The sequence below is a fragment of the Anneissia japonica genome, unplaced genomic scaffold, assembly GCF_011630105.1.
Source record: "Anneissia japonica isolate Jap-2015-1 unplaced genomic scaffold, ASM1163010v1 scaffold9668_len1562885_cov226, whole genome shotgun sequence".
Taxonomy (NCBI): Eukaryota; Metazoa; Echinodermata; class Crinoidea; order Comatulida; family Comatulidae; genus Anneissia; species Anneissia japonica.
This window is the reverse complement of record NW_022711326.1, coordinates 1,422,786-1,436,258: the sequence shown is the minus strand read 5'-3', so window position 1 is coordinate 1,436,258 and position 13,473 is coordinate 1,422,786. Positions and strand designations below refer to the sequence as shown.

Below are 13,473 nucleotides of genomic sequence, written 5' to 3'. Positions count from 1 at the left end.
TTTACAATTTTGAGTTGATTTTATGTTACTGTCTCTTATACACATCTAGATGTTATATATTATTCATAAATATACTTTATGCTATAGTTAAATTTTGAAATAATATATACTAATTTCAATAATGTAATGAGGCCTTTATGAAACACTTTTTGTTATGGGTCATCTCAGAGGAGCCAATTCTGATGCAGAATACTATTCTTATCGGTGTCACATGAATTTTAACCCTGGAGTTTTTGATGGTTGATAACAACGTCCATTTTCTGCCATGACTTAATTGATTTTATTAATTAAAACATAGAGAAGGTATGCTTCAAGTCAAAAATATTTCTGCACCAGAAAAATTACAATTTGGCTGGCTATCAATATTGGTTGGTAACCTACCTTCCGTTTGTTAGGCTTTGGTATGACCTAATTGCTCCCTAAGCCCTGGCTAACATACTTATATATTAATCATGGAGAAAGTGATTCCTAACTAAATAGTTTTAAGAATAATGCATATTTAAATATAAGTTATTATATGTCTTGTGGATAGAAAAATAAATGCATGTTTTCAATTTTACTGCAACATTTTATTCTATTTAAATTAAGAGTCTAATGTAAGTATTTTGCAAATCCCTTGAGTATGCATCTGTTAATTGGAAAGGCAAATATTTTGTCATTCTAATTTTAAGACATTTTTTAATCAATAACTTGGTAATTAATTCGATTACAAGCCCACGATTGGAAAACCATTTCTTACGAGGTCATTAAACATGCAGTGTTGTTACCCTTACTTTAAAGCTCCGTTCACAAGGGCGGATTTTGGGAGGGGGGCTGTGTTATATCCACCCCTGGTTCATGCTATCAAATTTTAATGACAAATTATAAATACCTGAAATTTGTCCTTATGTGTGTGATATGATATAATCAGATTCATTTATAGGTAAATCTCATAAACTTCGATAGTGTGGACAGAGCTAAAAGCATATCTAATCAAATAAATGTTTGTTGGATGCTTTTTTGTGTTCATTAACAAAAAGAAGGGCAGGGGTGGATTTATAGTAGGTGGGGAGGGGGTACCCCTTGCCTTTTTGGAAAGTTAAAAAAAAAAAAGAAGAAATTTTTGATCACCCAAAACACCTCAGAGGTTATTTCCAGGCGTCTATAAAAAAAAAAACACTAGGGTAGTGTTGTCTCGCAATTGTCTCCTCTTTTTGGATATCTCTGGATCCGCCCCTGAAGGGTATCTGTACTGTATCTCAGTCAAATGTGTCATGTTTTGTACTTGGATTTAAAATTAAGTTTTTTAAGATGGTTTTGTGCATGCATGGTCAGTTTAAGCATGGATACATTCTGTGGAAAGTTGAGCAACATGTGTGGTATTAACTTGAGCTGTTTACATTGGACTCTTGTGCTTCACATCCGCCACCACCAGAAACAGCCTGGTTATTCTATGTGGACAATGTTCGCTTGATAAAACTTACCACATGGCTTGGCTATTTTTACCAGGGAAAATGCTACACAAGCTTTTCGCACTTTGAATTATTTTTGTTCAAACTGACCAGAGGTGCATAGTTAGTTTGACAAGAACAATCTTAATAGGTGTTTAGTTTGGGCTTCTAGGATAACAACAATGTTAACATAGTACATGTTGTATTTTTTAAACATTGGTTGCTTTTTCTTATAGAGTCCAAATGATTTTGATGGAATTTCATTAGAAGATGTCAAGAAAGTCCAGTCAAGTACGTATACTTTTATATTTTTTGAAACACAAAATACAGACATTTTCAGCAAGATGCTTTTTATCAATATGTGACAGTTTTATAAGTGATGGTTATTTCTTTACCCATAAGGACTGATTTGAATATCACATATTCACATGAATTTACAATTTTGAGTTGATATTATGTTATAGCTCTTGCTAATATCCTGTCCACCAATCAGAAAGAATTTCCAATCCATATACCTGCCTCAGCTACAAGGTAAGTCTTGCCTTTACAAAACCGCTTTTTGTATCTACTGATAATTATCTTGTTGTGTCGTAAAACTTGGTTGAAATACATTTTAAGTTTCTTGTACTTTTCTGAGCATTATAAAAAACACAAACAATAAGGAATAGCAATACAATTTATAAATAGGTAAATACATCTAGATTGATAAAAATTTGAAATTGACATTTAAGCAAGTATATGAGTAAAGATATAAGAATGGATTTTTTGGACTAGAGTCTGCATTTATGACCCATGTGCACGTTAAAGAACGCAGTACACTCTTTGGAAAAGAGTAGGGGATTGTATCCCGGTGTACTGCCCAGTCACCACCAGAAGGACCCCACTGGAAAGAAGTCGTCTTCTAGACTTTCGTGGGCTATCCTTGGTGTTAACACCGAATAAATCCAATCCAAACTAAGGATCAATTTATCATTTCAGACCACCACAAGCAAGGAAAGGGTTTGATATTGACGATGGTGAAAATGACAATGAAGAAGATATTGATGATGATGATGATGATAACCATATCCACCAGAAACAGACTATCCCCAAAACACCCATAGAAGGATCACTTAAAGGTAAGGGTGTGGTTTCTGTGGTGTGAAATGCATAGCACCTAGGATAACCCACAAAAGTCTGAGGGATTGTGGTGGGGGGGGGGGTGAATTGGGCAGTATGCGGAAAGACAACCAGCGACTAATGCTATTTTCCAAAGAGGACTTCTCTTCCAAATGATGGTGCTTTATTGTAACTTGCTTTTAGCTGAGACACAAGCAGAGCCATGATAGAATTGAGCCAGAAATAGGTAGGCTTCTGTGTGCACACTATGGCTGCCATTAGTCTAGCCTGAGCTCTTTGTAAATGCATTAGAGTTCTTAGTGGAAACTTGGTATTTAATGATAATGTATTGTAGTTAGATTTACTGTACCTAGCGATTTACACCAAAACAGTCTGAAAGTGCTTGAGGTGTGGACAGGCTCTTATAGTAACTTGCTTCTCCCCTGGGTCTCTGTGTGTCTGAGCTACCAGGTAAACCAGTACCAGCTACTCTAGTCTGTCTATAGCAGGGGCTGAAAGGACCGGTACACCTGAGTCACCCCCTACTCATCTCGAAAGATGTGCTGGGTTCTTTAAAGTGCACATTGAGCCAAATTGTGTACACTGGGCCTACGGTTTATAATCTTTATCCAAGAAGACTTGTTCCTCCACCAGAACCATAGGCGAGCACGCTATTTGAACCTGCACTGATATTATTGCTGTACGTTGCGGTGCCCCTGCCTTAACTGCTTGGCTTACCAACTCATCATGTAAGATTATTCTGGTTGTGAAAAATCTTTTTTCCAATATCAACAGGTACTCTATTACCCAAAATTCCTCCCTCACCTGGAACCACTCGTCTGACAATGAGGGTGGAGAAAATTGGATTAAAAGATGCCATGGTTTATATTGATCCATTCATCGTTGTTTCAGTTAAAGGTATTGTACATAACTTTCAATATTAATTACATATATCTGCATATATTATTTCTCATGAGAGAGTACCTTGTATGGCTCCTGTAGGTACAGGGCCGCCAAGAGGGAAAACTGTAATAGGAAAAGGGTTGGTGTGGGCCCCCAGGTACAAGCGTGAAACGTGAGTAAGGTTTCGCCAAAGGCCCAACATTTTTTGGGGGGTGGGGGCCCAAAAATTTGGGGAAAAAATGCTACCTGCAATTTCTATGGCCCCCTGGTAAGCTTGGGGATCTGCTTCCCCTTCTTCCCCTGCCCCCTTTCAGTGGCCCAGTGTATGTAGCAATGTTTTAACCTGTTTTATTTTTTCATTGTGGTCGCACTACAATTATTACCATATCGTAACTGGAGATGACTTTCGTAAGGCAAGGTAAACATCAAATTTTATAATCAATTCCAAGCCACTAAATACTATTTTAAAATGTATTATTTAGATGTAAGCGGGGTACCTGTGACTAACATCCAGTCAACGCCAACATCTATCAAGAAGGAGGATCCATACGTGTCATTTGAGGTTGATGTTGAAATTCAGAAAGCAATAGAAAAACTACCTAAAGGTATTTAGCAAATAATTTTATACAGTATTTATAATTTTTACAGTTCTGCAAATGTGGAAAACATTTCAGGAATAAACAATCTACACTGCCTCGAGATCAGGGGTAGGGATAGGATGTGCCTGACAGGGCGTTCGATGTCCCCAACAATGGTGGGGGGAGACAATGTGCTTATCTTATAACATCATGGAATTGTATTTCAAAAAAATGAGTTTACTTCTAATTCTAAAAAAAAACACTATCACTTTTTGACAGAAAATATATAATGTCTATGCGAATTGCCCCCCCCCCAACTTTGAAAAACATTGCACCGGCCTGTGTATTACCTGAGGCAGATTGCTAACGCTAAGTCGGCTACAATTGCGACATAGATATATAATTATAGACCATTCCTATACTGTGATCTAATCTGATTGTTTTCTATTTACATCTAGACGTTTTTAGTCTCAAAAGGAATAAGCCACTTCTAAATAAACCCTCATATATGAAATTAAAAATGAGTCTTTGCTTTAATATGCATATGGCTATAGAAACTATTTTGCAACAACCCCTTGCAAATGTCTGCCAATCGAATCTGCTACATGTTTACCTTTTGTATTTTTAACTGATTTACAACTTTAATTTTACTTATAGGCTCAGCAATATTTTTTGAATTCAAACACTACAAACCAAAGAAACGCATCACAAGTACCAAGTGTTTTGCATTCCTTGAGATGGATGAAATCAAACCAGGCCCAATGGTTGTTGAATTGTGAGTATCCACACAGCGCATTTAACAATTAGCTGACTTTTATTACATATTCAGCTCAAAGTCACTGAGAGTCCCAACAAAAGATGTGGGTATCCTCTAAACCCCCTGACCAAATAGACGTACTGTACAATAAATTACAAAAAAACCAATTAGGGGCAAGGCAATACGTTTAACAGATTAAAAAAGCCTAAAAAAGATTGATAAATATTTTTTTTAAAGTTACAGATGAAAATCTTGATTGCTTCTTGTGATTTAATATTTCTAATGAGTCAATGGTTCCTATTGTTGCTAATTAAGAGTGTACTGTTTGGTTACAGATATAAAAAGCCAACAGATTTCAAGCGGAAAAAGTTAAATTTACTGACTAACAAGCCACTCTATCTTCATCTGTTCCTTACACTACATAACGATTGAATCAATATCTTTGCTGATTGGTTAATTCTAGAGCGTTGTTATGGAGGTTCGGTGCATGGTATACTGAAGCTTGTCCTTGATATGAGTATGCATCAAATTGTGGTATCATCTTTGGTGATCTATGTTGCTGTTCTATTCTTGTTACCCCTTATGTGTAAAGCATAAATAATAGCAGAGATGTGGAAGAGCTACAATTTAGTTCATTTAAAGTTAAACAGCTCAAGTGGTATACAAATAGAAAATGAAATTATTAATGTGTGACAATAAATATGGCATATCATTTAAAATCGATGCCTATAAAGCCAAGTTACCAAATGATGTATATCAAGAATTCCAACACATACCAGTAATTACCATCAGATACCAATGGATACCAGCTCATATCAATACAATTTTAAGCAAGTGGTTTATAATTGTATACAACACCTTGATTATTTATTGTTTTAAAATCTGAATACTACTTAAGCCTGTCATATTTTGTTTTGTTTTATTGTAACCATGCCATTGCAACCATAGACCCAATAGCATTCACTGACTTATTGTATTGAATAACTGTATCCTTAAATTGTGTATATTAGTGTTATTTATTTTTTTTAATGTTTTCTGATATTAATTATTTGAGTAAGAATGATAATGATTGTACATGATGGTGATAATATGTTCTATGTTTGTATGCATTTGAAGTCTTTGTATTTTATAGTAGTGTAAGCTTTTAATGACATTTTTTGAGATGGATGTGAGTTGATGAATAGTGAATATTTCTAGCATTTGTATGTAAACTAAATATATTATTTATTGAAGATTTCCTAAAAGTTTGTATAAAAAGTCTGAAATTCAAAGTGTTGCTCATTTTAAGGAACCACGTTCATTATAAACTTTCAAATAGTCACAGATCACAGTCAGGTTCCATTGATTTACAGAAATTACAAAATTCCTAAATTAAATCAGAAATAAAATTGTAATGTGTAGAGCTTGTTGAAAAGGTTTGGGCCTTCCTTCCTTTCTTTTATTGTTTATCCTGGGGGACTGCTCAGGGATAAAATCCCTGGTCCTCCACAGATCCCAGCAAAGAAAATAACAAACTGAAACATTTCATAAAACAAAAAAGATAGAAACACAAAAAGCTGTACTACTCCCTATTTTTTGCATGTGTCCTGTAAACACACATGTTGTCACATATTGACACACATGTTGTCACATGTTTATTTACACTATTGTTTTGTTGGATCATAGCAACAATACCCAATGGCAGGGTCTTAGTGAAATTGTCCATTATTTAAACTCTGTTAAGTGGCAGGGATTTTTTGTTTTCATTATTATTTTTTCTTGAAAGTTAATAACTGAATAAATTAATATATGCAATTGAACACTTCACCTTTTTAAAGGTTTTTGTGTCTACTGCCCCCACCGGAGCGTAGACACTATGTCATGATGTAGCAATTAAAGATGGTGGAAAAGGGTAAATCTGGTTTAGGCATGATGGGTACTACTACCACGAGGTAGGGGGCGCTCTATTTACATTCGAATAGCGTTCAGAACTCGAACAAAATTGCGTTCGAAACTCGAACACGTGTTATAGAGACGCAGCATGCGTTCGCCACGAACGCCTTTTACCGTCATTTGAAGGACGCCTTCTAGCACATGGTAGTACTCTTTGTGATCAATGACATAACATGTCAAACTCCAAGAGTTTCTCATTTTTAAAGTGTTTTTAGTGTAATATAGTAGTAGGCCTATAGAGAATATTGTTATGAAAGAAAATTTTCATGAAAAATCCAGATACACTACAATAATACACACATCTGCATATTGAAGAACATATGATAAAATTAAAAAAACAAAAACTCCTGTATAAGGCAGTAGACACACGCTCCCGCTGGGAGCCTATTTTTATTAGAGGTAACATTATGTCTTCAATTATTATTTTAGAATAATTATTTTAATTGGGTTTATAATATATATGGAATATTGAGGAGTTGTAGTGAGAGAGGTAATATGAATGGGCATTCCTTCTTTCAAACAGGGAATCAATTCTATACATAAGAGAACCTGTTAGAAATTCTTGTATTGAATAAGTGATCAGTAATTATGTAGTTATTATGAATTAATATATGACAGCCATAATCATGCAATACATTCTTATTTACTGAAATCATAGAATCGGTTAATCTAATTTCACTCATTTCCATTTATTGTCATTTGTATTTAAAAAATCAATGATTTTGCTCTGAGACACAATTACATAAAATACAAAATTAAACAACAAAATATACGCCTACAGACTCAGTCATACCCTTGTCGTAAAATACCGCTACGATACCTGGAGTTAAGTGTTGTTTCTGGATAGATGCTGTTTCTGTACCTGTTTTAATGAGTAGGGATAGAGCGACTATAGATTATAAACTGTCATTACTACTGAGAATAGTAAAACAGATGTTTAAATTGTAGTTGAAAGATTTGCTAAAGTTAGTACAGGTATACGAATATAGGTCTATAGAAATTATACAGAGGCCTAGGAGTAAGATTAATGTATGTTGGTGCAATGTAATAATATAGAAAGACTTGGAAATAAAGGGTTATCTAATGAACTTGGACAGTAAATTTGATTAGGCCCTATTTGTATTTCTTACATTTTATATTGAATGAAAATAGTTTTTACTCACCAGATGCATAAGTAATACCTATTGGGCATGGCTACCATTACAAATTATTACGTAATTAAAATGTTTTTAAAACATGTACACAGCATTATTGCACATTGTCGGCATCAACTGCTAGAACATGCATGAAAGCAATTATATTTAATCTAACATTTTGTTTTCGCTATAGTGATAATGTCGGTCCATTTTCGTATTGTACTTTTGATTAATATAATGAAAGCAGTAGATGTAGTACATTTATTATTATAGTTTCAATTTATTTCAGTTCAAAAAAGAGTTCTCTGTGGGAATCATTATAGGCATAATGTATATATATATATATATATATATATATATATATGTATATTTATATGTATATATATATTATAATAATAATAATAAAGATTTATAAAGCGCACATCTCCACCCAAGGTGCTCAAGGCGCATAGACAATTAAACCAACAAGATCCAACTAATTCCCAGAGAATTTCCAGCAAAATCCAATTACTTATCCCATCGAGGCAATGTTGCTCCCCATATAAGTATTCGCAGATACCCAAAGGCAGTATGTTGAGCATCAGCACCTTCCACCCCAGGATAAGCTCCTCTACCGTGCACTGCAACAGGAGCTGCATTGCGTCGACAGAGAAAAGTGGTATTGTGTTAATTTTTTTTTTTTATTATATAATTTTTTTTTTATGAATAATATAAATATAACAGAGAAATATCACGGTAGTCTATACGCCTCAGTGAAAATCCAAATTAATTCCAGAAAAAATTTAGAAGCAGAATCCGCATACTAAATTAGTCCATCGAGGCAGTGTTGCTCCCCATACAAGTATGCGCAGATACTCAAAGGCAGCATGTTAAGCATCAGCACCTTCCACCCTAGGATAAGCCCAGGGCTCTACTACCGTGCACTGCAAAAAGAGCAACATTGTGTCGACAGAGAAAAAGTGGTATCATTTTTATATATTTATTTTTTTTTTAAATTTAAATTCAACAAAGAAAACATCAAGGTTCTCTATATGCCTCGGTAAAGAGATGCAATTTTAACGTTTTTTTAAACAAGTATAAAGATCTACTGTGTTTGACCGAGTAAGGCAAAGCGTTTCAAAGACGTGGAGCAGCAATACTAAAAGCTCGATCTCCGTAAGAGTTATATGACTTAGGTTGGTGTAAAAATAGTCTGTCACATGAGCGCCCGTTATGCCCAGGAATATAAGGCCGAATCCTGTCGGCACCATAGTCAGGAGCCAAACCATTTAAACATTTAAAAACTATTAATAGTATCTTAAAAGCAATGCGGTGTTGTACCGGGAGCCAATGCAATGATTTCATAGTATTTGTTATATGAGACTACTGTACTTAGGTGACTTGGTAACTACACGTGCAGCAGCATTTTGAATGAGTTGAAGCCGTTGGATTTGTTTTTGAGGAAGTCCACAAGAGCGAGTTACCCATGTCAAGGCGTGAGGTAACAAATAAGTGAACGAGTTGCTCAGCAGCTGCATCGTCAATATATTTCCTAATGCTTCTAATGTTACGTAAATAAAATGAAGATGTTGAAATGATATTTGAAATATGTCTACTCATTGTCATATTAGCATCCAAAGTAAAACCAAGATTTCTGACGTGCGCAGCAGAGCCTATTAGGGTTTCCCCAATAACTAAATTACTCAGTGGAAGTTTTTCCAACTGTTGGCGAGACCCAAGAAGTATGTATTCAGTTTTGTCGTCGTTCAATTTTAGAAAATTTTGCTTCATCCAAAGACGTAACTCAGAAATGCAATTTTCGAGTGATTCTAGAGAGAGGTTAAGTTGCGTCATGGATGGCTTAAACGAGAGGTAAATCTGAGTATCGTCAGCATAAACATTGGTATGACAAGTTATATTTGCAAATTATATCCCGAATAGGTAGGATATAAATTGTGAACCATTGTGGCCCAAGAACAGATCCTTGAGGAACAGAAAAATTGAAGGAACTTTCCTGGGAGAAAGCGTCCCCAATACATACATGTAGATAAGATCGACGCCATTCCAATGCACGACCTTCGACTCCAATGTGCTTACTTAATCTACGGAGCAAAACATTATGGTCAACAGTGTCGAAAGCTGCACTTAAATCTAATAGAACTAAAGCAGTAAGTTTGCCATCATCCATTGCACATAGGATGTCGTTGCTTACTCTAAGTAAGGCTGTTTCAGTGCTATGATGTGCTTTGTAAGCAGATTGGAACGAATCAAGTAAAGTATGTTTTTTAACATGGGCCAATAATCGTTTAGACACAACCTTTTCAATTATCTTACCAAGAAAGCTTAAATTAGACAGTGCCGGCGGAACGTTTACCAAGATTTCTGACCTGCACAGCAGAGCCAATTAGGGTTTCCCCAATAACTAAATTTTACTCAGCGGAAGTTTTTCCAACTGTTGGCGTGACCCAAGAAGTATGTATTCAGTTTTGTCATGATTCAATTTTAGAAGATTTTGCTTCATCCAAACACGCAACTCAGAAAGGCAATTTTCAAATGATTCTAAAGGGATATCAAGTTGCGTCATGAACGGTTTAAACGAAAGGTAAATCTGAGTATCGTCAGCATAAACATGATAGGAGAAATTATATTTGCAAATTATATCCCGAATAGGTAGGATATAAATTGTGAACCATTGTGGCCCAAGAACAGATCCTTGAGGAACAGAAAAATTGAAGGAACTTTCCTGGGAGAAAGCGTTCCCAATACATACATGTTGACGTCTGTTTGTAAGATAAGATCAACACCATTCGAGTGCACGACCTTCGACTCCAATGTGCTTACTTAATCTACAAAGCAAAACATTATGGTCAACAGTGTCAAAAGCTGCACTTAAATCTAATAGCACTAAAGCAGTAAGTTTACCATCATCCATTGCACGTAGGATGTCGTTGCTTACTCTAAGTAAGGCTGTTTCAGTGCTATGATGTGCTTTATATGCAAATTGGAACGAATCAAGTATGTTCTTTACCATGGGCCAATAATCGTTTAGACACAACCTTTTCAATTATCTTACCAAGAAAGTTAGAAACAGGTCTGTAATTTTTGAGAACCTCGGGATCTAGGCTCAATATGGACCCAATATCTACATGAACACTACTACAGTAATTACCTAAGAACAAAAATATAGCATATACTAAAAATTAGTGGAAATGTAAAAAAAAAAGACTGAAGCGGTCAGGGTGGAGTTATGTTCCGTAATAAGGAGGGTTGATTAAAAGTGTAAGAGAGTAGCGTAGACACTCTTTTCCCTCCATCTCCTCCTTCCCTATTTTTTTTCTTGCGTTTCTTTCCGATCATACAAAAATCTCCAGACATTATATATTTTCTGCCCTCTCCCCCCCCCTCCCCCGGTTCCGCCGGCCATGCTACAGTAGAAATGACAAAGGGCATTCCTATTAAGTCCACACACCGGCATAATTGTTTTAAAATATAAAGCCTGCTATTACATTTATTAAAAATACAATCATCAGTATGTCCTTGCAAACTCAGATTACCTGTTTGGTTTGCTCGACTCTCTGCAAGACAGAATCATTTATGTAGAGGGCATGTAGATGGGTTTTATTGCGCTTACAACTAATATGCATTTCCATTGTCTTCTTATCATTGATTTGCATGTTATTTGACAATGACCAATTATGAATGTCATTAATAACTGTTTGGAGTTCGCTCTGGGGATGTTTTTTGATCCGTTCAGTTATAGTTGTGTCATCGATTCTATTTTATGGGGAGTGCGTTATCAGATCATTAATAAAAACAATAAAGAGAACAGGGCCAACCCAGGAGCCTTGCGGGACCTAACCTTTATGCCCCTTTCCCACATTCACGATTTTTGCTACGACAGAGCACGATTTTTCAATTTTGAAAAATCGCAATAGCGTCGTCGTAAATGTCGTGGTCAAAAATAATTCATCGTATTGCATCGTACTGGATCTTGATGTCATCGTGATGGAGCACATCATCGTGATTTTTGAAATGTTAAAAAAAAATCGTGCTCAATCGTAGCCGTGAAAAAGATCTTGGTCTACCGCAGCGGCATCGTGTGAGTGGCGTAACGTTGTCGTGACTTTGTCTTGTCCATTCGTACTACCAACACCACCTACGACAAGCCAAGACGTCGCTGCGGTGCTGAGACGATTAGATACGATGCCATTAGGATACCATCAAGACCGTGGTTTATATAATAATAATAATAATAATAATAATAATAATAATAATAATAATAATAATAATAAACATTTATATAGCGCCAATTCAAAAATTTATCAAAGGCGCAGGAGAAAACAAACTCAGTAACATTTCTCAAAAAGGTGAAACTTTAAGTTCTTCTTAAAGGCTCTGTATCAGAAAAGTTTTTCAACACACTGAACAATTCTTTGCTCACTTGGAGGAAGTTTCTGAAGCCTCTTGGGTCTTCTCTATTTAACTCTACTAGTAAGTGTTCATACTGTCTAAAATATGGACGACGTAAGAGCCATGGCTGTACCCATACATTTCGTTTAGGTCTATGCATTCGACGGGACCGACGCTTACTCTTGATTATCAAAGCTGTAGCAGCCAACAAATTTTCTTCTTCTATTTAGCAGCAGCTTGCAAATTATTGATGGTGTTTCAACAGTGCGCTTTTTTGTCAAGGGCATCAACCGACGACAGACCGTAAGTACATCCAAACTGTTGCAAATCAATTTTATTACGAATTTCGTCCAGTAACATTTTGCCAATGATGCTTTCAACCAACTTAAACCCCGACCTTATCGTTACGTCACTGCATACAGATTTCAAGAAAAAAATAATAACAGCATGGTGTCCCTGTGCATTTTTGCATACGTATTTGTGACAGTTTTATGTACCGGTACTTATTAAAACATGGATATAAACCAAAGTTGTCAGTTGTTTCATTTGAAATCAGTTTCAGTATAATCTTAGGAAAGCATGGTTAACATAAGCAAGAATTTAGTCTAATGAAACTGTTTATCATCTTGATACCTTCCGACGAAAATTTACCCTACCGGCGTCACCACGGCGTCCCCACCGATCGATCTAACGTGCCGTTGTTATGTGGGTGTTTTATAGATTATTGAGAATAGTAATATCACCGAAAAAATTAGATAAAAGTTGGATGACCAACAAAGACAACTGAAGACAATAGTTCGTCATTAGATGTTATTTAGTATAATTTTATTCGGAAAATTAATCTCAAAATTGAGTTGCCGTCCCCGGTGGTAGTTTGTTGATTGTTTATTCATAGTTACCAACCTGAGAGATTTGAAATGCGTGAGTGACTATACCAGTTGGCTGGGGTGGGGGGTTCCAAGCGGCAGGGGAACTCCCACCCCGACGATCTGAGCATTTTTAAGCTGTTTTAAAACGATTTCAAGGAGTGTCTGTTGATAATACAAGTACATAGGCAAAAATATTATTAATAAAGCCAATTTGAGTTTCAATGTAGGCCTATGTTTAATTTGAGCACCCGAACTATATGGCGAGCCGAGTTGTCATTTAATCGTAAATAGAGATATCTTAGTTTTAAATAGAGATATCTTAGTTTTTAATAGAGATATCTTAGTTTTAACTAAGATATCTCTATTAATAGAGATATCTTA

The 13,473-nt window shown here is 35.6% G+C and overlaps 1 protein-coding gene across 2 annotated transcripts in view; it reads left to right on the top strand.

Moving 5' to 3' along the window:
• LOC117107420 (axin interactor, dorsalization-associated protein-like) overlaps positions 1-6,010 on the top strand; it is a 12,285-nt gene extending 6,275 nt beyond the window's left edge. For both annotated transcript variants that reach the window (XM_033249100.1, XM_033249101.1), the window contains 7 exons: positions 1,667-1,721; positions 1,895-1,961; positions 2,409-2,548; positions 3,324-3,446; positions 3,914-4,036; positions 4,667-4,784; positions 5,102-6,010. In XM_033249100.1, coding sequence (XP_033104991.1) covers positions 1,667-1,721; positions 1,895-1,961; positions 2,409-2,548; positions 3,324-3,446; positions 3,914-4,036; positions 4,667-4,784; positions 5,102-5,198 — 723 coding nt within the window. In that variant the 3' untranslated portion in view covers positions 5,199-6,010. The remainder of the gene's footprint in view (positions 1-1,666; positions 1,722-1,894; positions 1,962-2,408; positions 2,549-3,323; positions 3,447-3,913; positions 4,037-4,666; positions 4,785-5,101) is intronic.
• The last annotated feature ends 7,463 nt before the right edge of the window (positions 6,011-13,473 follow it).